General features: G+C 42.8%; 1 protein-coding gene across 2 annotated transcripts in view; it reads right to left on the bottom strand.

The window, feature by feature from the left end:
• Positions 1–27,055, bottom strand: part of LOC126253306 (receptor-type tyrosine-protein phosphatase N2) — a 449,946-nt gene that overhangs the window by 18,063 nt on the left and 404,828 nt on the right. For both annotated transcript variants that reach the window (XM_049954535.1, XM_049954536.1), the window contains 5 exons: positions 19,033–19,087; positions 7,717–7,821; positions 6,565–6,681; positions 4,631–4,828; positions 633–796 (listed from right to left, as the gene is read on the bottom strand). In XM_049954535.1, the coding sequence (XP_049810492.1) occupies positions 633–796; positions 4,631–4,828; positions 6,565–6,681; positions 7,717–7,821; positions 19,033–19,087 (639 nt within the window). The remainder of the gene's footprint in view (positions 1–632; positions 797–4,630; positions 4,829–6,564; positions 6,682–7,716; positions 7,822–19,032; positions 19,088–27,055) is intronic.

The raw sequence follows: 27,055 nt of genomic DNA, 5'->3' as shown, positions 1-27,055 counted from the left end.
TGTGTGCATTTGCATATGTGTGTGTGTGTGTGTGTGTGTTCTGTTTCAGAAGCTTATATACTTAAGCAGTCTTTTTCATTGCCTGTCTGTGACTCAATGCCTCCTCTATGTGGTGAGTAGCAATCTATCCTTTATATGTTGTTGTTATTCCATCCTGGACTTTCCACTTTTTGAATGAGTATTTACAGTTATTTACAATGTTCCTTTTCCTTTCTTAGTTAAATCTGTTTGATGAGTATGCTTATTTCTGCCGTTTGGCCATCATGGTCAGATAGGTGTTAGTTCTTTCTGCATGCTATACGAGATTGGAATAATAGAGTATAATGAAGGTGGTTCAATGAACCCTCTGCCAGGTACTTAAATGTGATCTGCAGAGTATCCATGTAGATGTAGATAAAACATTTGTATGGGACTCACGTCTATTTCATTAAAGACTGCTGGATTTACAAATTATCAATTGCTGTTGCTCTATATTCTTCTACTCTTATTGATAACATTACTGTGGTGGTCAGACTGAAGCACGCAGTAGCACTAGATGTCCTCAGCTGGAACTATTGAAGATGAAATCTATACTGAAATCACAACATACATTCACTTCCTGGTTCCTTCACTGGACTGGGACACTGCCTTACCTGCGGAATTCCAAAAGAGGCCGTGCCGCAGGTACACCAGACTCTGGCCAAGAGAGGAAATGGAACTGGGTGACTGTACGTGTCTCCCCAGTCTTCAGGTTTTTCAGATAGAAACTGCGGACCAGGTAATCGTCACACCAAATATGTTCACTAACCAGATGAACCTGTAAAAGACATAACCAAACTTTTATTTTTTTATTTGTTTTCTGCAATCTTCACTCTCTCTCTCTCTCTCTCTCTCTCTCTCTCTCACCCACTCCCTCAAGCGCGCGCGCGCGCACACACACACACACACACACACACACACACACACACACACACACAAAGGAATAAAGGATATTTTATTCAGTATGTGGGTGGAGGCAGTACATTGGCACAACAAATGAGCTTCTAAACAATTCAATTACCCTTCAATTATAGCAGAGGTATTTGCAATCCAGCGCACCTACTATGATGAGAGGACTATTCCTGGCATCAGAGTAATATGAGTCAGCAAGCAGTCACTATCCCTGGACCATCTTCTGGCACCAAGTCTTCCTACCTGGACTTGGCACCTTCCTATTGGTGAGCTGCCTCCAGGCTTACTCCTGCAGCAGTGGAACCCCTACACTGGGGGGCAGCAGATCACAGCCAGAACAGTACAGCTGCTCATGGTGTGCACTCTACTCACAGGGTGAGTTCCACCCCCACAGGCTGTCATCCCCTGTGATAATTCTAGCAGACTTCTACATCATTGGCACTTTCTCTGAGCAGCCATGCTGTGCATAGCTGGTACACACATCACTGAGTGGTCTTCTGGGTGGCAGCATTCCTGGGAACTGATTTCACAACTGGCCCTCTGGCCAACAGCTAACCACGGCAGGACACCACATGTCTTCCACACTGTGCACTGTAGAAAGCATGGCTGCTGTGTTGCAGTGCTGTGAGTGTAGTAGCATGAATGTCAATAAAGTGTTTGACTTCCTGATGTTGTTTTCATGAGAAACCAACAGCCTGGACTCTCTTCACTCCAAACCACTACTGTAATTTGTCAGTAGCTCTGAGAGAATCAAAGCAGTTAGGAACCACTAATCACAGCAATAACATTAGGAATAGATCAGATGAACAGAATATTGGAAACTAAGCAATGTAATTAGGCTGTGATGTAAATCAGCAGCCTTGAGGACAAGACGAAAGCATACATACAACTCAATCAGATTGTTGTCAGCCATATAGTACAAGCAAGGAAGTATAAGCCAGGGGGATTAAAAGACTAAGAGGGCAATTCTTCCAGAAAGTTGTCATGTGGGGAAATCACCAAACATGATTAAGAAAAGCCCTGGTAGAACATAAATAATTTAAGAGGTATAGGTAATAACTTACAGATTAGTTGAGACTTGCCTTTGCACAAATCCTTTTTTTGAGCTAGTGCTACACACACACACACACACACACACACACACACACACACACACACACAAACTGTACACCTATACTGTGCTGACACTATGTAGTCACTTATGAATGACACTGGAAACAAAATAGGAGATAGAAAAGTGAAAGCAGGAATGCTTAACTATGTTTTCAAGTGATCTTTAACAAGAGAAGATCCAGGAATGCTACTGCTGTTTAATATGACACCACTGCAAAGATCACTGATATTAGTGTCAGTAAAGCACAGAAATAGCTGAAATTGCTAAAACTAATAGAGGTCCCAGGGCCTGATGAAATCTGTCAGATTCCATACAGAAATTGTGACTGATTTAGCCATTCTATGGCCTACAATGTACTATAAATTCCTCAAACAAAAAACTGTGTCAGTGAATACCAGAAATGGTCCACAAAACTACTGTCCAATATCTTTGACATCCATCTATTGTAGAATCATTTCAGAAGAAATGGCATCCTCCATGCCAACCAGCATGGATTCCAAAAACCCAGCTTACTCTTTTCTCACATGATGTCCAGCAAGCGATAGTTAAAGGCAGTCTAGCAGATGCAGTATTTCTTGACTTATGAAATACTTTTGACTGAGTAACATACAAATGCTTATCAACAGACATACAGTTATATGGAGTTTTAAATAAAATTTGTGACTGAATAGAGCATTTAACAGTTGGGAAGATGCATCCTGTTATTTTGGATGGAGAGTCATCAACAAATGTACAAGTAACTTCAAGCATGTGCCTTGGATGTGTGCTGGGATCCTTACTTCTCATCTTGTATATAAATGACATGAAAGACAATATAATCTCACTTTTATGCACATGATGCACTTACCTAAAGTGAAGTAAAATTTAAAAATAAACTGATCTTCATAAGATTTAAAGCAGTGAAAAGACTGGCAACTTGTTTCACAAGCTGTGAGTGTAAAATTCTGCACTTGAGAAATACGAAAATTTTGTATCCTTTGAGTACAGTATAAATGATTTGCAATTGGAATCAGTCAACTTGCACTAATATGTTGTAACAATTTGTGGGGATATGAAATAAGCCCAATCATAGTTAAAGCAGTTGGCAGATTTCAGTTCACTATTGGGATACTGCACACCGTCTACAAACCAGATGACGTACAAACGACTTATGCTACCCATCGTAGATCATTGCTCAAGGGCATAGAATACATACCAAGTAGGATTCTGAGGGACTTATGAAAGTATGTGAAGAAAGACCACATTAATGGCCACATGCTTGTTTGACCCATGGGAAAGCATAACAGAAATGCTATGACTTGAACTGGAAGAAGAGAGGTGTCAGCTATCCCATGAAAGCTAACTTATGTAGTTTCAAGAACTGGTATTAAGTGAGTGATCTAGGAACATATTACAGCCCCCCCCCCCAAGAGGGACTGCAAAGACAAGGTCAGACAAACTGTATCACACATAGATTTATTTAAGCTGCTATTTTTCCCTCCCTCTGTCTACAAAACTGACAGTGGGGAAATCCTCATATGTGTACTCCCTGCCACACACTTCGCAGTGGCTTGCAGAACATGGATGTAGATTGGTGCACTATTTTATCCCACACACTATTACATAGAAAAAATAAATTATTGTAATTTAGAGACTGAAGTATGGTTAACACAAATTATCTATTCCATTGTGGAATAAGTTAGAAAATGTGTTATGAGGTTTTGATTTCTGGGTTGTACATTTCAAATGTTGTTATAATCAGTTGCGTTAAATGAAATATCAGATCCAAAGTGTAATGAAATATGTTGAAATCAAAAAGGTACTTTACAGCAATTAGATTCTTCCTTTATAGTAGAATTTTATTTTCCTATGAAAATGTACTTTAATGATAAAATAACTTTCACAGATTTTTTTATGAACACAACCTTAAAAATCTATTTCATTTCATTGTGTTTATAAGGGCAAACTGATGTGAAATAAAGTCATTTTTTTGAGCAAAGAGGGCATATCACAGGTATCCCATGAGGTTGCAGCTGAATGAAATCAATATTTTGCCACTACAGATGGAGCAATAATTGACATTGAGGGCTAAACTCAAAAGATTGTGGTTGTGCAGTGGTAACCTATGTGCATGCGGCAATTTCTGGTATAAACTTAATAACATGCACCAGCTTTCTGCAGTGTTGAAACTCAGCTGCATGTCTGCCTGGATGTATGCTGAAATATCATAACAAGACGTTGATGTTACCTGGCTGTAATCCCAAATCCTCCTTGAATACTCTTATACTGTAAAAACATGAAGAACCACAAAGCTCAAAGTAGCAGCAATGGTAAAACAGGAAACAAATGTGAGAACAGCAAGCCTTTGGCTTCACGCTTTTTGACTGAAGTTTACAAAAAAAAGCAAATAATACTGAGACTCTGTATAGCCTATCATTTGATGTATAAAATTCTATTGGTGTTCACGGTATGACATTTACTGTAAAAACTTGGATTTTTCAGAACTCACATGTCCTCTTTAGTAGGAGTGAAAACTTCATGTATGCCATTTATCTACTTCTGAGATTCAGATGTGTATGTATGAATATTAGTGGAGAATGATGATACCTCATAAATGTGATACAGCTCAGAGCCTTCCTCAGGCCAGTATCGATGGCACATGGCAGTGCCACCTTCAGTGAGTCGGGTGAGCATAACAAGCACAACAGCTCCTTGCTCCCATACAAGCTGCCAGAAGTCTGGAGCCGTGTGGGGAAGAGGCCCTTGTGCTGCAATGTAGGCCGGGTTTCGAGGATCATGATCGGTCTGCAACAAGTGTAAAAAGTTACAATGCTTTCTCTTTCACTTTCACTGTAAATCAAAAGAATCCATATGCTAATACCACTTTTGACAAAATTTTATGACTTGTGGCATTACATCAATAGAAGGCTTAATGAACAGACACATCATATTGGTTGTCCATATGAAAGTAAACTTCCAGATGCATACATTAATGAGACAAAACATTGTCCATCTTTGAAATGAAATACAGCAGTGATTCTCGATGGTACAGATTTGAAAACTCTTTCATAGGTTTCTGCACTCTTTGGTAAGTTTCTGGAAATACATGTAACCATATGTGGAACCAGGTCACGTAATTCCTGCAGATTACAGGGTGCTGGTTTGTGGGCCCAGAGTTGGCACCCCGATAATACCACAGTCATATTTTATTATGATGAATCAGGAAAATTTGATGGTCAAGACATCAACGTTTCATCCTCATGCTCCTCAAACTAACTATAGCACAATTCTGGCCTTGTGATATGAACAGTTGTCCTAGTGGAAGCGAGCGAGGTGGCGCAGTGGTAAGACACTGGACTCGCATTCGGGAGGACGACGGTTCAATCCCGCGTCCGGCCATCCTGATTTAGGTTTTCCGTGATTTCCCTAAATCACTCCAGGCAAATGCCAGGATGGTTCCTCTGAAAGGGCACGGCCGACTTCCTTCCCCATCCTTCCCTAATCTGATGAGACCGATGACCACGCTGTCTGGTCTCCTTCCCCAAAACCAACCAACCTAGTGGAAGATTCTATTGAAATCAGGAAAAACTTCAAGCATGGTGGAATGCAAGTGGTCTGTAGTAATGTTTACATTGTCCATGGCTCTCATGGTGCCTTCAATTACTGCCACACAGTCTATGGAACCCCAGGTGAACTTGCCTCATAATATAATACTGCCCTCACAGGCCTGTATCCATGGCACAGTGTGTATTTTGAGCAGGTGTTCAATAGGATGACAATGCATCTGGACCCGGCCACCTAACTGGTGTAATGACAAACATGATTCATCTGACCAGATGTCGCATTTCCATTGATCCATGGTCCAATTCATTGATCTCATGCCCAATGTCATCATACCTGACATTGTTAAATCAACATGGATATGTATAAAAATGTCTGCTGTGGAGCCCCATGTTCAACAATATGTGCTGACAGTGTTCCCCAAAACACTTTCGCTTGCAGCAGCATAACACTCTGTCATCAGATCTGCCACAGATCACCACCTATCCAACTGTACAGATTGGGCAAGTCTCCAATTTGCATGTCCTGTAATGAGACATGGAGGGACAATACACTGTCACCTATTCATGGCTTCAGCATCCTTTAACCACTTCCATAGATTAATACTCGAGCAGCTTTGCCATCTCCAAGATGCTCATTCCTAGCTGCCAGGCCATAACAATCTTCCATTTGTCAAAGTTGTTTATGTCAGTAGATATCCCCATCTGTTGTATGTATTATTGCTAGAATGATTCCCCATAGGCCTCTGATCCATTTTATACTTTCCTTACTGGGTCATGTGCTTGAAACACAACAGGTGGCATTCAATCTTTTAGTGGGCTGTGGTAACAATGTTTTGTCTCATTAATATAATAATTATTAGTATTCTTGTAGCATTGCCCACAACTGCTTGCAGGTTACCATCTATTAATCACATTAAGCATGAACTAAGTTTTGTAACAGAAAAATAAGACTTCTCTAAAATTCCATTTCATACTCACAATTGTAGAAGCATTTATGTAGTCTGAGCCAGAAATGTTAGCAAGTTCATTCAGGACCACTCTTGAATGGTCGTATGGCAGAAATTCAGGATAGCGATTTTTTCCAATATTTTCAGGCTGCAATACCATGACAAAACAAAAACTAAGAAGTCAGTAAATATTTAATAGTCAACATTTCAGATGACATATTAGCAGATACTTTTAGTTATTATACTATTAAATATATATTTCTGAGTAGTGACAATCATATTTCTTTGCTTTTAAAATATACTTTTTTTTATAGTAGATGATTATGTCGTTGTAAATATTAGTATAGATCTTTTCCTCATAGTTACCAATTTACTGAATATTGTCACTGTCTTGCGAGACTGAATTTTATGAGAAAGTCAAATGTTCAAGTCACCTTAATTACAGCTGTAATATATTTATTGTTAATAATATTTATTTGTCAAAATGTAGTTGCAATATTCCCACCATGATCAAAAAGTAAAGAGAAATCTGTATGATTTTTTAAAAATTTAATTGTCTTGATGGCGCAGCTTTTTGAATAGAATTACTGGTTTCAGTTACGCCATAGCCATCTTCAGATTCTCTCATCCTGCTGCACTCCAACAAGTCATAACATGTAAAAATAACATGAGCTGAGTTTTGATTCACGCTATTTTTGCATGTTATGAGTTTAAGCAGTGCAGCAGAATGAGAGAATCTGTAGATAGCCATTGCATAGCCAAAACTGGTAACCCTCTCAAAAAAGCATGGAAATTAAATAAACATTATGTACATCATGATCGCTCTCCAAATGGTAATTTTATGCCGTATTCTGTTCAAATCTGCATGAGTTTAACTTAAATCAACCTATTAGCAATACTCTGCAACAATATTAAAATTAGGCTACTACATATTTTAGGTGAGGAACATTGAAGAGTTCAGAAAATGGGTGAAATTAACTTTCTAACATAGAATCATATAACCTGATAATACAAACAGCTTTATTTTTCTGAAACTAGTAGGTTATATTAAGAGATTAATAATACTGATTAGTTAACATTTATTAACAATATCTACAAGTATCAGCTCAATTATGAATAATATTAGATACTTAGCATTATTCAAAGAATAATTAATATTAACATACTTTTCATTGTATCATACCTTTTGTGCTATGGTGGTGGCACAAGGCTCAGCTTCATATGCACACAGAGCAATCCATTCTCGCTGTAGGCGATCAGCATTACGAAGATGGTCCTCCATGTATGCCTATTTTATAATAACATAAAAAAATTTAAGTGATGGAATATGAAAAAATCCAAAATTGATTTTTTATTTGGCTTAGAATAGGTGATTAAACAAATTTCTTGGAACTGAAAACAGCAACAGAAACTCAAATAAAAAATGATGGGAGCATTAAGAAAGAATTCAGTAAAACACTAAGCCCATCATAAGCAGAAGGAATATCATAAAGTGCTTTGTATATGGAGAAAAGTAAGAGATACATTAAAATTCCTAATCAAAAAGTTGAAGAAAAGGTTAGAGAAAGACAAAGAAAGGATACAATATTGGAGACAAAGAGGAAGGTAAAGCTCTTTTTTTTTTTTTTTTTTACATGCCATGTAGCCAGCCAGTTCCATAAGGCAAAAGTGATACAAAACTAAAATTTAGATGGAACAAGTTAGAAGAAGCAGTAGTAGTACAGAACTGACAATATAAACACAAAATTTTTACCTGTATGAAGATAGGCAGAATGAGGAGTGTGGAGATACAGATATATGGCAGTGAGAGGCGGCATAACAAAAGTTACACAGATATGTACCGAAAAGGTCCAGGTAAGTAAATTTCATCAGGTATTGGAACCCTAAAACACATGTCAGAATATGGTCTCACTTTGGAGGTCTAGCAAAGGAATATATAAATCTCTGGCATGATGAAACATGTCATTTATTTGGAATGGTTGAAAGGCATGGCACATTAAGCAGAGAGAAAGAAATTGGTTGTATTGCCTGTGTTTACAGGCAGCAAATATTGAAAACAATTGTGCAAGCAACAGTGGGCTGGGGTATGGGAAATCCTATAAGCAATGGGTAAAATTTGTAACACAGCTCTTGGCAGTATGCACTGCAGAATGTCTAAAAATAAAGATGCTGTAACTTACCAAACAAAAGCGTTGGTATGCTGATAGAGACAATAAAAAACAAACAAACACACACACAAATTTCAAGCTTTCACAACCCAAGGTTGCTTCATCAGGAAAGAGGGAAGGAGAGGGAAAGACGAAAGGATGTGGGTTTTAAGGGTGAGGGTAAGGAGTCATTCCAATCCCGGGAGCGGAAAGACTTACCTTAGGGGGAAAGAAGGACAGGTATACACTCGCACACACACACATATCCATGCGCACATATACAGACACAGGCAGACATATGTAAATGCAAAGAGGTTGGGCAGAGATGTCAGTCGAGGCAGAAGTACAGCGGCAAAGATGTTGTTGAATGACAGGTGAGGTACAAGAGGCGGCAACTTGAAATTAGCGGAGGTTGCCGCCACTCGTACTTCACCTGTCATTCAGCAACATCTTTGCCACTGTACTTCCGCCTCGACTGACATCTCTTCCCAACCTCTTTGCATTTACATATGTCTGCCTGTGTCTGTATATGTGCGGATGGATATGTGTGTGTGTGCGAGTGTATACCTGTTCTTTTTTCCCCCTAAGGTAAGTCTTTCCACTCCCGGGATTGGAATGACTCCTTACCCTCTCCCTTAAAACCCACATCCTTTCGTCTTTCCCTCTCCTTCCCTCTTTCCTGATGAAGCAACCTTGGGTAGAGAGCTTGAAATTTGTGTGTGTGTTTGTGTGTTTTTCATTGTCTCTATCAACATACCAACGCCTTCGTTTGGTAAGTTACAGCATCTTTGTTTTTATATATAGAAAAGAGACACCGCCAAAGAAATTTCATTAGTGATATAATCTCAGAGCAGTAACTTCATCTTCAGAACAGAAACAGAAAGGCTTCTCCATTCCATTACAAAAAAGCATGTGAGATGAACAGTACATACTACATTAAGTGGTTTCAGGAATGATGTATTGTAAATCTCTTGCACAGATATATTGTTGTACCTGATGATACTCCATGTCACACAGTTCAAGAAAATTAGTGTAGTCCTGCATATTTGGCCACCACGTGTGTGGATATGCTTTGTGGACCAGGTACAGCCCTTGCCTCAGCTCGGGAGGTTGTCAATAGAAGAGTCGCTGAGCTGTTTACCACAAAGCCTTCTGCAGCTGTCACAGCTTCTGAGGACACATGACAGTTTGATACACGGTGTGCAGATCACGATAAACAGCACTGCAGTCGCAGGCTACCTGTGTCCACACAGTCACATGTCCATTGACACCGCACCTGTATTCCTCCACTTATGGGTATTTAGGTTGCGGCTCAGCCCCTCAATGGCCAATCCAGCTTCAAGCTCCAGGCTGACTGCCAGTCACCCTTGAGCCTAAGCTTTGGACTAAAACACCTGCCGCTGCTGCAACCCATTAGACAGTGCCACGTCAATGCCTTCCAGGATTGCAGCCGCTGTACATCCGTCAGCCAATCCGGCATGCCCTGCTTCACCTTCATCTGGTGGATCATATCTGATGGGCTACTGTCAGCTACACCAAATGCCCCCCTTCCTTAGACCTGTTCCTCGATTGCCCATGAGATCATGGCCTCATGAGACCTTGTTGCTATGCCTCCACAGCACCTCCCTGCTTATCCCCACTACTGACAGTCGTGAACTTCGTCAAAGTGGGCACTCACTATGCATGATCTCGGCAGGACATTTTGGTAGTACTTATGTGTGGACCTTCATCCTCTATATCTGTCTTCATGGTCAATAAACAAACAGTTACTATTTCAATGTGTGTATATCATCCACTATCTTGGTAGACCATTTGGTCAATGATACTACAATGGGCAATGTGGATATTGCTTTTGTGTTATAGTGCTCTTCTCTTGTCTTCCAGATGCAGTACTTCAACTGGTGACAAGGATAATGATTTCATGATTGTGTGACACTTATATTTTGTGTGGTTTCTCAGTACAGTGCCAGCTCAAGATTCGTCCACTCTAGCTGCTCCTCACAGTTTGCTGTCTGGATTGTCAACTTTTGGTCTCATTTGGCACCCTGCTGCCTCGCCCCTACCTCGCCAAGATCAAAGCTGCCACACAATGTCGCATTCCACCCAGACAAAGCTGCCATGAGTGCCCCCCTCCCTAAGGGTGCCACTGCCTGGACAGGATAAGGATGATCAAGTTGTTTGTTCATTTTTGCTGGAACATGGTTTTATTCTTTTCCAAATGTTCAATTCTGCTTGTGTTTTCATTCATCTCTATGGGACAATGTGTCTGTGCTATTGTGTTGTTCTACTCCCATTACAGTGTGAGTTTATCCTACCATGTACTGGACCAAGGCTGTTTATGTCTTACTACAGCGAGAGTGTGTCCACCAACATACCAGACATGGACTGTTCAGTTCTTGGATTCAGTATTGGTATTCAGTTATTTGGTTGCCTTGATTCTGGCAGGTGTTGCTTTGTAATTTGTGTTCACATTTCTCAGAAGATGCAAGTTCTTGGTAGTGCGCTCTCTTCTGTGTAGTTCAGGCATATCATTCATGCGTTGTTCCAATGTACATTCTGTTACTGGCTGTTGCTGGTCTGCAAATGCTTCATGTCTCTCTGTTCATTCTGGTTCTAGTTCACTAGGAGTGTCTTCTCCATCACAGAAACTACTGTTGCCTCCAGCCCTACAATTCAGAGGTCGGGCAATTTATTGCTGTCTCCAGCCCTTCCCTTCAGTAATCGGGAGATTCAGGACCTGCTGCAGAGCATCATTTGGTTCACTCAGCTTCTCCAGTACTTTTTTCTGCAGCATTCAAACAGGGCTTCCAAGAGTTTTGTGCGTGGCAAGCTGAGTCTCCTGCCATCAAACCTGTTGCCACACTGTGGCAGCACTCCATTCTCATTTACTGAATTCTATGCCAGATATCCCACTGGTATCAGCAAATCCCTTGCAAGTGACGCCATCAAACTCTGACTCACTCATCATCAGCCCTTCATCATCAGTCCGGTCTTCGGTGGCTCTGTCGTGACCTGCCCGCCCAGTCCACTCCCTCACCAACCCTGTTGTGGTTGGCCCTCCAGTCATCACCAGCCTTTTCACAACAGGCCCTTGTGGTGCCATCCTGGGCTATCACCCTCACTGCCACCATTGTTGCAGCCACCCCCACAGCTGACCATATCCCCTCCTCAGTGGTCATTGCCAGCTCCTTTCACTGACGGCCATCTCAAAGCTCTTCCCAACAGTCATTCCTGCTGCCTCCACCTCCTTTGTGGCCATTCCTGAACCCTGCCAGTTATTCCCACTGGTGCTACCAATCCCATTGTGTGCTCTTCTGGGGTTGCACCTTCTTGGACGTCTAGCTGCTAGTCCTACCATCACCCTGTGTTCCTCACTGCTTCTGGTGCCCAGTTGCCATTCCACTATAGGAAACAGCATGCTTCTTTTGCCAGGGCTAATTTCTTTGTTCCTTGGCTGATTGTCCTTTTGTTTTATTCCAGTCTGCTCTGGTGGCCACTTGGTGCCTCCTCTCCCAGGTGCTGCACTTCTCTGAGATGGTTGCACCATCTGCCTTAAGGTGGCAGGAGTGCAGTATATGCATGGCTCGCCCCTTGCACATTCAGCTACACACTTGGGGGCTCTAGCTTGGGAGATTGCTTGTCAATGGAAAAGTTTCTGAGCTGTTTACCAATAAGTCTCCTGTAGCTGAAACAGCATCTGGAAGTAGAAGCCATGCCAATATGTGATGTGCAGGTCACAGTAAAAAGCACTGTAGTCACAGGCACCTATTTACATCCTTGTGGTCATGTGTTCCCATGACACTGCACCCGTACTCCTCCACTGACAGTTACTTAGCTTGCCATTCAGCCCCTTGATGGTCCTTTCAGCTCTGTTCTCCAAAGTGACAGTCAACTGCCCTTGAGCCTATGCTTTGGACCACAATGCCAGGCATTGATGCTACCCATCAGACAGTGCCATCTCAATGCCTTCTCCAGGATCACAGCCTCTGAATGCCTGTCAGCTACTCTGGAAGGCCCTGCTTTTTTTTCACCTGGAACACAGCTGCTGGAGTCCTGTCAGCTGCTTCACTGGACTTGCACATCAGCTACCCACAAGCTCAAGGCCTTGTGGGACCATGTTGCTACACCTCCACGCACCTGCCTGCTTATCGCCACTATCGATGATAGTAAACTTCATCATAGCATCTCAGAAGGACAATTCTGCAGCACTCATATGTGGACCCTCATCCTCTAAAGCTTAACTGAGATAGTTCATGGTCAATAAACAAACAGTTGTTATTTCAATGCATGCATTTCAGTCACTACCATGGTTCACCACTTGGCCAAGGATACTATGACGAGCTTCCCAACCTAGTTTCCTGACAAGAAAAGGCAATATCTTCACTGAGAAAATCATTGCCTCAGTGGTAATAGACATAAGAATTGTTAGAAATGGTATGGTAAATAAAACTATTCTTGAGAACATCATGGATAGATTTTAGACAAAAATGGGTTTTCTGTTGCCTGACTACCTCCCTACCACTATGACCTGTGATTAATTGAAGTGATATAGAATGTAACCAAACAAAACATTTAAGCAAGAAAATCTACAAATTTTTTAAATTGAAGACACTGAAGTAACTAGCATGAAGTTGCAAAAAAGAATGTGGCGGCAGCACCGTCCAACGCACGAAGGGCTGAACTACGGCACTGCCGACACAAGTAGGGGCAGCTATATCGTTATGCAGAATTTCGGCAACGGTGCGTCGCACACCAGACCGCACGGGAACAAAGCAGGCGGCCAGTGCGAGCTAGGCGACGCGACGCGACACACGTCTCCCATTTCTTCCACCGCGGACCACGTGCGTCGAGTCAACGTGACTCCGCCGTAAATGCTTACGCGCGGTCGTAAACGCAGTCACCGTTAAAGTGTCTTTCGCTTCTTTGTGGACGTTATGGCGCCTCCGGTCGCGCCAGGAGCAGAACATTCTGTGACGCGGCCTTTTGTCTCGCTCGGTCCACGTGGTCACGCCACGGCTCGTCACTGGAGTGTATACCCTCCGGGATCGGTGATCGAGCCATGCCGCCAGTGCAACGCACCTGTATAGATGGACATTAGCGAAGAATGTTATTTGTCATTTATTGTAACGGTAGGAAAAATAAATGTGTCCTGTCCCGAGACCGCTTTAGTCATTTATTGCCACAAAGCCTCTCCCTTGAGCATAGTGCATGGGCGCGGCGATAAAGCTGGTTCACTGCACATGAGTGACTGTAAGCGGAGATACGACACGCTCTCGCTTCACTGGTGACCCCGACATGATCTGAGGCTAAAAAACACGTGGTGACGAACGTTCCTCGGTACGAGAGATGTGGAACCGCGAGTAGGCTTGCGCGTATATGCCCGCGCCGAACAGTGCTCCGTAGTAAAATTTTTTTTTTAACTAACTTTTTTTTGTATTGTTTTTGTGCACGTATGTTTTGATCGCGGACTGCTTAGTGTTATTTTTTTTCGTGTGTTTCCCTTGTCGTGTTATTTTCACTGTGTACTTTCCTCTTGTACAAGAATTCGACTCTGAACTAAGATGGCGACACTAGAGGAGTTGCAAAAGACCATCGAAGAACTGCTCGCACGCAACACGAGGCTAGAGAGTGAGCTACAGGCATGGACTACACGCGCAGATGCCGCACAGCCACAGACAGCACAGGAGAATGTTGGCGCGCCAATCCACACCACACCAACGCCTCCTACAACCGCCGGAACGCCGACAAGCGCTGGACGGGCATCGATCCGGCTGCCTCCCTTTTGGCCGCGCGACCCTGTAATGTGGTTCAGGCAGGATGAGGCGGTATTTATGAGCAACCACGTGACCTTCTACCTGGCGAAATTTGGGCACGTAGTGAGCCAGCTGGACCAGAACTATGCGGCCGAAGTGCGGGATATAATCTCCGCCCCGCCGACCCAGTCAAGCTACAAACGGCTCAAGGAAGAGCTGATCCGGTGGATTTCGTCGTCAGAGGAACAGCGAGTGCACCAACTGCTGCGGCAAGAGGAATGCGGCGATCGGAGGCCCTCACAGTTCCTGCGCCACTTGCGGAGCCTCGCGCAGTCCGATATGGTGCCAGATTCGCTGTTACGAACTATCTGGGTGCGCGGCCTCCCAGCTCAGGTGCAGGCAGTGATAGCCACACAGACGGAGATGCAGCTGGACGCCGTCGCTAACTTGGCTGACAGGGTGCACGACGCGCTGACAACGGCGCCTAGCACCGCGGCTGTGGCAGCTTACGACTCCGTCCCCCCACCTCCGTGGCGACAAGCGCCTCCCGCACCTGCATCGGATGCCGACCTGCACCAGCTAGTGCAAAACGTGACCGCACAGGTGGCAGCTCTCTTGACGCAAGTCGACCGGTTGGCGCACTCGCAGCAAGAGGGCAGCACGCGCGGCAGTGGCAGCAGACCGGGTGACAGGCGGCGCGGCTCACGCAGCCGGCAACGCAGCAACAGCCGCTCCAATGGTACCCCGCTGACGTCACAACACGCACAAAGCGGCTACTGCTGGTACCACGCCCGCTTCGGCAACGAAGCAACCAGGTGCCGCGCTCCTTGCTCGCACCCAAACGCCAGCTGCAACCGGACCTAGGCGCACCCGGCTGCACTGTGATATCGAAGCGTCTGTTTGTTGCGGAACAGGTGGCAGGCGTGAGGTACCTCGTTGACACGGGTTCGGACCTCTTGATATTCCCACGTTCTATGTTACAAGACCGCAGGCGGGCCGAGGCACTCTGCCTTACAGCGGCAAACAATTCCGCTATTAAAACTTATGGCACACACAGCCGCAATATAGATCTAGGCCCACGGCACACATTCTAGTGGACTTTTATCATGGCCGACGTCAATGAGCCGATCCTGGGCACAGACTTTCTTGGACACTACGGGCTGCTAGCCGAAATCGCAAATGGCCAGCTCATCGACGCCACAACGAATTTAAAGATAGCGGGACAGCGCCGGCAGGCTGCATACTACAGCGTTAAACCCGTGAAGTGCCCCGGACTGTACACTGACATTCTTGAACAATTCCCCGACCTCACCCGCCCAGCCAGTGCACCGAGAGACATCAAACATTCGACGGTGCACCACATAATAACCACACCCGGACCCCTCACATCGTGTCGCCCACGTCGACTCGCACCTGACAAACTTGCAGCAGCAAAGGCATAGTTCGAGGCCATGCTGCGGCAAGGCATTGTGCGACCATCGTGCAGCCCATGGTCATCGGCGTTGCATTTAGTGCCCAAAAAAGACAATCTGTGGCGCCCATGTGGGGACTAACGCGCCCTTAATTCGCGAATGGTGCCGGAATGATACCCAGTCCCACACCTTCAAGACTTCAGCTACACCTTGGCGGGCTGCGCGGTGTTCAGCAAGATAGACTGTGCAAAGGCGTACACCCAAATTCCGGTGGTGCCCGAAGACATCGTAACGCGCTTTGGGCTTTTCGAAAGCCTGTTTATGACTTTCGGTCTTCGGAATGCTGCCCAGACTTGGCAGCGGTTCCTGGACGGTGTCTTGCGAGGCTTGCCATTTTTCTTCGCATACCTCGACGACATCCTGGTGTATTCCAAGTCACCCGAACTCCACCGCCGCCACTTAACGACCGTCTTTCAGCGCCTGAGAGAAGCCAACATCGTTATTAACCCCACTAAATGCGAGTTCGGTGTGACGGAAATCGAGTTCCTCGGCCATTTAATTACGCCCACCGGATCGACACCGCTACCGGAGAAAGTGAAGGCAATACTGAACATGCCACGTCCGCAGACTCACAAAGAATTACGACGTTACCTCGGCATGTTGAACTTTTATTGTCGACACCTGCCCAACGCCGCAGCCATGCAAGAGCCGCTGACTAAGGCGTTACAAGGTCCTACCTCAAAAGGAAAGACCCTCGTGAATTGGACAGATGCAACGGAGCAGAGCTTCACGAACTCAAAAAGGAATCTGGCGGAAGCGACGCTGCTCGCGCACCCGGTACATGATGCGGACTTAGCTGTAGTCATGGACGCCAGCCAGGCCGCCATCGGCGCGGCGTTACAACAGCGCGTCGGCGGGAGTTGGCAGCCTCTCGGTTTTTTCTCTAAAAAGCTTTCTGATTCGCAACGTGCTTGGAGCGCGTATGACCGAGAGTTGCTTGCGGTGTACGCGGCGGTGAAATACTTCCGACCGTCCGTAGAAGCCCGACAATTCGTCATTTTCACTGACCACAAACCCATTACCCACGCGTTCGAGAACAACCACACTAAGTGTTCACCGCGCCAACTCCAGCAGTTAGAGTACGTGTCGCAATTCACGACTGACATTCGACACATTTCGGGGATAGACAATATCGTCGCCGATTGTTTGTCCCGAGCGTGTGCCGTTATTTCACCCCCTGTGAACTTTGAGGACGTGGCCCAAGTACAGGAGAGTGACGAAGAACTGCACCGCTTCCGTCACGACACTTCCAGTGGCCTGCAACTGGAGCTGGTGCCTGTCCCCGGCTCCGCATGGAAGATTTGGTGTGACACCTCAACCGGCATGCACCGACTGTTCCTCCCGGAGAAATTCTGGCGCAGTGCCTTCGACCGTGTCCACGGATTGTCACACCCTGGCACCAACACCACTGCGATGCTCGTGGCTGCGCGTTTCGTCTGGCCTGGGCTTCGGAAGGACTGTCGCGAATGGGCACGCACTTGCACCACATGTCAGTGCGCCAAAGTCGGGAGGCACACCCACGCACCCGTGGGCACCTTCCCGGAAGCGACACGTCGATTTGCGCACGTTCACGTGGACCTCGTCGGACTGCTTCCTCTCTCACAAGGCAAGCAGTACCTCCTAACTATGGTGGACCGCTTCACTCGCTGGCCGGAAGCAACGCCCGTCACGGACGTCACAGCCGAGACCGTCGCCACCGCATTCGTCGACACCTGGGTGGCACACTTCAGATGTCCCAGTCATGTGACAACTGACCGCGGCCGCCAGTTTGACTGCGCGTTGGTTACGCACGTTGCCAGACTGTGTGGCACCCGGTTACACAGGACAACCATCTACCATCCGGCGTCAAATGGCATGGTCGAACGGTTCCACAGGACTCTCAAAGCCACTCTAACCTGCCACGACACCTCATGGCCAGAGGCGCTCCCACTGGTGCTGCTCGGCATACAACATGTTCCCGCTTCAAGAAGTAACTGTAAAAACTGATCAAAAGCATTTGGATACATTAAAATGTTTAAAAGCAATATTGACACTATTGTGCTTTAATATAGTGGAATTTTAAAATGTATCCAACTTATTGGAAATATGCTTTATTAATATGGCAAAAGAATCTAATCATACAGCTGATGATTGACAAGAGAATTTACAGCTATGTATAGAACTTATTAAGAACCCCTATTAATTAGTCATACATTTGTATTTATGATTTGCAAACACACAATACTTGTATTAGACTAATATTTATCCAGGCTCAATAATAATCTGCAACGGAGCATACCTACAGTTCCCCTTCCCTCAGTACTGGTGTGATAATAGGGCAACAAACATTCTAACCACAAGTTATGTAATACATTTATAGTTACAGAAATATATTTTGAAATCATGAAATAAAACCATCTGTAATTTGTCAAATTAAAAAAATATATATATATTATCATGCTGGATTTTGGAAGCTGTAATCTTACTTTGGATCTTGTACTCATGTGATGGAGATAGGCTATTCAATTAATTATATCTGTTTTCTCCAAACTAACTAGGAGTAACACACACACTGCCACAAAGAGGCCAACAGTAAGTATCACAATATTTCGTTGACTGACTGGTTTATATTTTGAGTCTTCTGAATTACCTGCTTAAAATCATGAAATTTGGAATGGACTATAAAATCCTCAGAAAATTTGTTGATGAATCATATTTTATTTGAGGTAAACTGACTGATGCTTCTTTCCATAGAGATTGTTTGACAGCCTGTTAAGTAACTTTTCAATATTTCTTAATTGTTAGTAATAGCGAGGTATAACTAGAAAGCCATACAGGTAGTTAGATAAAGAGAAAGATAGGTCTTCCATTTATTCAACAAGTCTACTGAGGTTGCCAAATCCCCAGCTTCACAAGATGATTTATAAGGTGAAGATCTATGTTTATTCATTTGTCAGGTCTGAGTGGCTGATCTGGAGGAACATTATCTAAAATTGTCAGGTATCCAGGTTGAAATCCTGGTTCAGCACTTACTTCTAATCTCCAAATTTTCCCTTGTGTGAGTGCTTTTGAAATTTTTTTACAATTTTTTGTCTGGAAATTACAGGAAGGTTTTCTATTACTAACAACTGAAGAGAGTATCACTTACCAATACCATGTGTCCTGTTGATATGTCCATATTAGTTAGTGCAGGTTCTTCACTCCTGGAAATGTAAGAAAAATAAATGAATGAATGCAAGTGACACCAACAGGAAAGATAATTCTGTTCTTAACAGTACTTCCACTGACAGTGTGTGCAAGATTTGTCTTTGAACTATAAATTTGGCTATTTGATGACTTATAGTTTTGCATGTTATGATTACAACAAAAGCCACAGAACACAAAATGACGATTCTATGGATATGCGCATAAGTGAAATGTTTTCCTTGTTTTGGATGCAATAATCCATACACCCCATGTGATCACATACTTCAGAGATGTAAATAGAACCCTCTAGCCACGGAATATGAAATGCAGCAGTTAACTAAGTAAACATAGCAATGGAGTGAGAACTTCTTTGTTTTAACTGAGGTGTTTCAATGCCAATATAACATTAATCTATGCTATTCTTCTCTACATCAAGACATTACTAGGAACCTTGCTAACAGGAGCGATGCCCTGGTACGGGTTGGGGAGAAAATCTACACCAACCTTTATACAAAAAGCACGGTGATGAATATGTTGTAATACTTCTTTTGTGTTATGCTCCTACTTGATATGCATCTTATAGAGAATATAAGGAGAATGGATGGCTGCTGCTGAAGTGGAAATACTGCTGGTGATTTGAGGATTTGTTGTCAACAGAGGTTTTCAAGGAGTGATTAGTGAGGTGAAGATCAGTTCCCATGAATGTCGCTCGCTGAGCTGAGTACAGTTTGGTGAAACAGATGGTAGAAAAGGTGTTGAGGTTCAAGAGGAATGAATCTTGTGTGCCCTCAGCATGGCTCCAGATAATAAATATGTCATCAGTGAAGGTGAATTAGATGAGGAGTTTAAGTTTGTGGGTAGATAAAAATGATTCCACAAGAGACCAATGAACAGACTGGCATGGGATGGACCCATTTGGGTAACCATGGCAGTATGTTGGATTTGTTGCAGGTGATGCCCTTAAGGGGAAGTAATTGTGGATTGCAGTTGGTCATGTATACCATGAAGGAAGTTATGGGATTGGACTCAGCCAATCAATATAAAAGATAACGTTCAAAGGTGGCAACTTAATGGGCATTAGGACCTTAATGCAGAGGGAGGCGGAAAGGACAACATCAGATGGTGTAAGAACGTGAATTGTGGTGAACCAGTGAAGGAACTGGTTAGGGTCTTTAAAATAGGAGGATAAACAGACAATAGGTTGAAAGTGTTGGACTGTAAAAGCAGAGATCATTTCAGTGGAGATGCAGTAGCTAAATATGATGAGGCATCCTGTGTAGCTGAGCATATGTATCTTGGGAAACATGTAGAAACTGGGTGTCTGGGGAAAGATTAGAGTAAGAAGGGAGACAGTTGAAGCGATGCTTTGGGAGGGGCCTAGGGACTTTAGAAGGGATAGAAGGTCACACTAGATTCTAGAATGAGGTCACTGTGGCAGGCATAATAGGTGACTGTGTTAGAAAGCTGACAGGGGCCTCTGCCTGAATATAAGTGCAGTTTACAATGTGTAACAACATATCAATGTACACTCCTGGAAACTGAAATAAGAACACCGTGAATTCATTGTCCCAGGAAGGGGAAACTTTATTGACACATTCCTGGGGTCAGATACATCACATGATCACACTGACAGAACCACAGGCACATAGACACAGGGAACAGAGCATGCACAATGTCGGCACTAGTACAGTGTATATCCACCTTTCGCAGCAATGCAGGCTGCTATTCTCCCATGGAGACGATCGTAGAGATGCTGGATGTAGTCCTGTGGAACGGCTTGCCATGCCATTTCCACCTGGCGCCTCAGTTGGACCAGCGTTCGTGCTGGACGTGCAGACCGCGTGAGACGATGCTTCATCCAGTCCCAAACATGCTCAATGGGGGACAGATCCGGAGATCTTGCTGGCCAGGGTAGTTGACTTACACTTTCTAGAGCATGTTGGGTGGCACGGGAGACATGCGGACGTGCATTGTCCTGTTGGAACAGCAAGTTCCCTTGCCGGTCTAGGAATGGTAGAACGATGGGTTCGATGACAGTTTGGATGTACCGTGCACTATTCAGTGTCCCCTCGATGATCACCAGTGGTGTACGGCCAGTGTAGGAGATCGCTCCCCACACCATGATGCCGGGTGTTGGCCCTGTGTGCCTCGGTCGTATGCAGTCCTGATTGTGGCGCTCACCTGCACGGCGCCAAACATGCATACGACCATCATTGGCACCAAGGCAGAAGCGACTCTCATCGCTGAAGACGACACGTCTCCATTCGTCCCTCCATTCACGCCTGTCACGACACCACTGGAGGCGGGCTGCACGATGTTGGGGCGTGAGCGGAAGACGGCCTAACGGTGTGCGGGACCGTAGCCCAGCTTCATGGAGACGGTTGCGAATGGTCCTCGCCGATACCCCAGGAGCAACAGTGTCCCTAATTTGCTGGGAAGTGGCGGTGCGGTCCCCTACGGCACTGCGTAGGATCCTACGGTCTTGGCGTGCATCCGTGCGTCGCTGCGGTCCGGTCCCAGGTCGCCGGGCACCTGCACCTTCCGCCGACCACTGGCGACAACATCGATGTACTGTGGAGACCTCACGCCCCACGTGTTGAGCAATTCGGTGGTACGTCCACCCGGCCTCCCGCATGCCCACTATACGCCCTCGCTCAAAGTCCGTCAACTGCACATACGGTTCACGTCCACGCTGTCGCGGCATGCTACCAGTGTTAAAGACTGCAATGGAGCTCCGTATGCCATGGCAAACTGGCTGACACTGACGGCGGCGGTGCACAAATGCTGCGCAGCTAGCGCCATTCGACGGCCAACACCGCGGTTCCTGGTGTGTCCGCTGTGCCGTGCGTGTGATCATTGCTTGTACAGCCCTCTCGCAGTGTCCGAAGCAAGTATGGTGGGTCTGACACACCGGTGTCAATGTGTTCTTTTTTCCATTTCCAGGAGTGTAAATGCATCCAAAGACATATCACTGTTTACTACTAGATTCTCTCTTCCTCATACGTGTATTTTCTTGCATTTATCTAGATTTTGGGTAGGCTTTTATTAACCAAAACTCATGAAAAGGTTTCTACATAACTTTAGTTTTATTTATTACTTTCTAGTGACAAGCAACTAATTAACCTATAGGATTATCTGGACAGCATAGCATACTAGACACTCTACCATTGTAGGTAATATTCCTTGGGCTTCCATTGATCTGTGAACCAACTAAGTCCCTAAAAGAAAGCAGAGAATTTTTCTTAAAATATGTGTATGATGATTCTTTTTTTGTACTCATCATATTCTGTAAAAGGTTTTTTTATTTTTTTATTTTATTTTTTTTTATTTATTTATTTTTTTTATTATTATCTCTCTCTCTTTCCAAAACATCACAGTCTTTCTTCCTTACTTTTACTACAGATTCTACAGCATTTTTCTGTTTTGTTCCCCAAGATGTCTCCTATTCTTCTTCTCTATCAGTGGTTCTGTTCTTTGCACTGGAAGTCATTCTACTGTAAAGATGTGATCAGTGGTGGCCTGTGAGTATACATTCTGACTGTTCACAGATTTTTAGATTCAGATAAATACAAGAATGTGAAATTAATAGCATCTGCTGTATAACAGTTAAGCTTATCAACATATTTTCACAACTACAGCCTCTGCCAATAATAATATGCATAACTTGTCTCAAAAAATAAAGAATTGTTTCTTTGGAATTTTGTTGTTTTGTACATAATTAAGTGCAGTTGAGGGCAAGAATGAAATAATGTTTAAGGTTTTGCTACACTCGGTTTCACACTTTTGGTATGTGGTTGTTCCATGCTTTTTTATTTTTTTGGACAAATGTACAAGATCCATAATACATGTATTATTTAACAAATTAACTTCTGGTCTGAAAGCCAGACATTCTTATGTTGCACCCACACAAGAAATTAATGCTTATTATATACTTTTGTTAAACATTCACTTGTAGTCATGCTTATTAGATTATGTCACTTTCTCAGTCAACGGATTTGGTCTGCAAGGTCCTAGTTCATTTGTGGCAAACTGTATCTGGTAATTTTCTTTTCTGTTAGCATTTAAAACAGATTTGATGAAGTTCATGTTTGATACTACACACGGAATCCAATTCCTGCACAGTAAACAAGAAATCCAATACAAACTCCATTTGTGGAAATGATTGAATTCAAGTAGTATTGTTTAGCAACAAGATCACTTGAATAAAAATGAGGTGCTGAGAAACATGAGGGCCAAGAGCACACCATCTTTGATCCCACATTTAAGTGAATATCAGAGAAACCTGTGAGACAGCTTTTCATGAGTGCTCATATATACGCAAGCTAAAGTCCAGATAAACATGATCCACCATGAGGTCACCAGATGTCAGAAGCATGAATAAATGCTACAGTCTCACAACTGATGATGATGTACTTTATGGTTCTCTGTGTCTCAAATGGATGTCTGTATGATAAAATCCAAAACTTAACATAATATATATAATTTAGAATCACACAAAATAGGTTTTTCTATCAATATAACTGTAACATATAGTGATGTCCAATGTCAAATAGTGAGTGAATTGGCATATCTGAGGAATGTGCTACCATCTAGCAGGATTTATGCCAACCGAATGGTGATAAAAGTCTGCTGAAGTGTGCCACCACCTGGTTGCGTTGGCATAAACTTTTAGTTGAGTAGTAAGAGTTAGCTGTGCATGCTATGAACCATGCACTTTGTTTATCAAATATGTATGTATTTGGCATGTAAGGCAATTATATTATGCCAGCTGTGCATGCATAAAAGCTCCTTAAAATGTGCACTCGTGACCTCGATGCCTAGTTTCATGGAGTCTAGAGTAGTAGCAATGTAACATAGTGCAGTAGATTTAGTGCCATGTATTTCAGAGTACCACATCTACATTATGCTTAACAGTATTCAAAGAAAAATTACCAATGGAGTCTAAAGTTGGGGTGTTCACGTGTTCTTACACAACAGCTGTCACTCAATGTGATCAACCTTGTCCTGCATAGTTGACTCAATAGTGTTTGGCTTTTTTTTTCAGAAGATTCCTTGCTAGTGTCCCAAAACATTTGTTTTTTAAGAAATTTTTCCTTTTAGATAGTCTTGTTTGCCACAGCTATAGGGTCTGCATGAAGGTTTCAGTAATGATTCTCTCTTTCTCTCTCTCCCTCCCTCTCTCTTTCCTGTTTGGCACATTTTACTCAGTATGAGGTTGAGAGAATGGGAAAGGCTCCACACAAATCTCATTAATTTGTCTTGTAGAATATTGAGTAAACTAGTGTTTTCATAGTATATAATTTTTTGTTTTTATTTTAAACTTCATGGCTTTTTAACTTCAAAGCAATACAACTGGGTTGTTGCTTTTATTCTTCATAACTGGGAGGAATTATGCATCTCCAATTATTAATTAACTGTTTATACTTAACATCTAACTTATTATCAGAAGCATGTGAATCTACTGCCTAGAACTTAAACACACCTAGTAATAATCCATTCGTATAAAGAAGCACAACATCAGTGTAGAAACTGACACTGTCCCTCAGCATTTTAAGCATACTGTTTAATATTTTAGCATCAATTCTGTTCAGAAAATTATATTATTTCCTTTTTCTTACCACATTATTGGTAAGTAATGGAGATACACTGTATTTTTATAATTATTTCTGGAAAGTAATGACACATATTTTAATGTACGTTCATAATACAAAAAGAATCTTTTATTTAAAGATGAAGAATAAATAAATTATGAACATAAATTGTTATATTACACTTATTTTATGATTGCCAGATTTTTTTATAATTCTATAGATGACTTGTCACCAAGTATAAGATACCAAGCTGATTATGTTCAGAAGACCATAGGACTGTTTTATCTAATATGTAGCACAAATTTAATAATTCTCATAGCACACATGTTGTAGATGAAATTTTGTGGATAGACATGTGGTAAGAAATAAGGCAAATAAATGTCATGTGACTAGGGCCTCCCAATGGGTAGACCATTCGCCGGGTGCAAGTCTTTTGATTTGATGCCACTTCGGCAACTTGTGCATCCCCTGCGTGGAGAAAATCTCCGACCCAGCCAGGAATTGAATCCGGGCCCTTAGAATTGACATTCTGTCATGCTACCGGTGGTGGACATGAAATATGGTTTAATTGATATATCTGATTAATTTAGGAATCACTATTCCCTGCTGATTTTAATTCTTGAAGTTTTTCTAACAAGTGTTCAATGATGTTTCAGTATTGCAACTTGACATCTTGCCATGATATTTCAGCTGACAACCATTCAGGCATTTTCAGGTGAATTTTACACTGGGATTGCTGGTACATGTCACAGATCTCTAGTATAAAACTTACCAGTGTTGTAACTTGGACACACAACACAACCAAGAATGTTGGTACAACTTTATTACCCTATGGCATGTACTCCAATCACCATAACATATACTGAACACAACAAGATAAGGCAAATGTATGCAAGCATTAATAACATGATAACATGCGAACATAACAAAGCAGTATTTAAACAGGCACCCACCCATGGTGGGCTCTATCAGTAGTTCACAGTATTGCTCTTGCGTGGTGCACTCCAGTGGATGACAACACACTGCTAATGGGTGCAGCTGTGAAATGTGCACACATTACTTCAACCAGAAGATGGGTGAATGATTGTCAGACAAAATATCCTGGCAAGACCTCAATGTCATCCAGCTGCAAACCTGGCATGTAAGGTAGACTGCTGATTTTGTTTTTGAAGAGCAATTACACAGCATACAGATATACCAAAGCAGGAAGCAGGATAAAATCCAGGATCAAGTAACATGCCAGCACACTGAACATTAAAAGTGCAGCTCAAGAGAATGTCATTGACAGTTGCAATAGAAAACTCCATGTCTTGGTTATTGCAGAGGAACAGTCACATATTCTGTTGTAATTTTTGTGAACACAGGTGCCTGTACATCGAAACACTTAATGATGTTCTGGAGAACACCCTGTGTTTATTCACACATCAACAGCACGATTTTTTTCTTTTAAATGGATTCAGATGATGACTTCAGCACAGAATTATATGATGATGATGATGATAAGAATTGCATCTGCCAGTGCTTCCCCATAAATCAAAAAACAGTAAGTACTTCCTAGACAGCAATCAAAGATTTGCAAAAGAAATGTTTATTATATTTAACATCCTATCAATGTCAACATCATTAGAGCCAGCAAGGATCTATATCTATTTGGTACATGATCTACACGACTTTCAGATATTTTGTAAGCTTTTTTCCCATTCTTCACTCAGAGCAATTTGGAGTTCAGAAGGTTCTGAATAGGTAGATGTCTTTGCACAACATGTCTTCAAAGATTGTTCAATGCATGCATGACACGATCTATGTATAGAGAACATGCAGGTTGCTCCATTTGTTAATACCCTCATTGTCCAGTTGAAACATGGCAAGGTAGTGGGATAGATACACTTACTACAATTCTACTCCTTACATCATTTTTAATTTTTTTTTACATTATACATGAAATGCATATACCATGGATACATAAAATGACTAAATTCTGATTCACGCAATATCTCATTAAACTTCACTACTCATGGTGTAATTTGGAATCTATTGATGACAATAGTATATTTAGTTCATCTGACGACATTGCTCTTAAGTAAATATTCATAATTTAAATTAACAACCACATACATGTCAGATTTGAATAAAGTTAAAATTGTTCGTTTTAAGCCTGATATAATTTATTTGAAAGCCTTCATCCTCCACTTTTCAACAAAGGTTTTACTTTCTCAAAAAGCTTTATATTCTATACACTGTACTTTAGAAGTTACTTGTCTCCAAAATTTTCTTATTCTACAATGTTCCAATCTCAAAATGTAATTCTTTCCAAATTCCAAATTACAATTTAGCAGTCCTGATTTTTCTGCTACTGAAAAAGTACATTTTCACTAACATAACATATTAGTTTAT

This window comes from Schistocerca nitens, chromosome 4, assembly GCF_023898315.1.
Source record: "Schistocerca nitens isolate TAMUIC-IGC-003100 chromosome 4, iqSchNite1.1, whole genome shotgun sequence".
Lineage (NCBI taxonomy): Eukaryota > Metazoa > Arthropoda > Insecta > Orthoptera > Acrididae > Schistocerca > Schistocerca nitens.
Note: the sequence above shows the minus strand (reverse complement) of the source record. Positions and strands in the feature narration are given on the sequence as shown.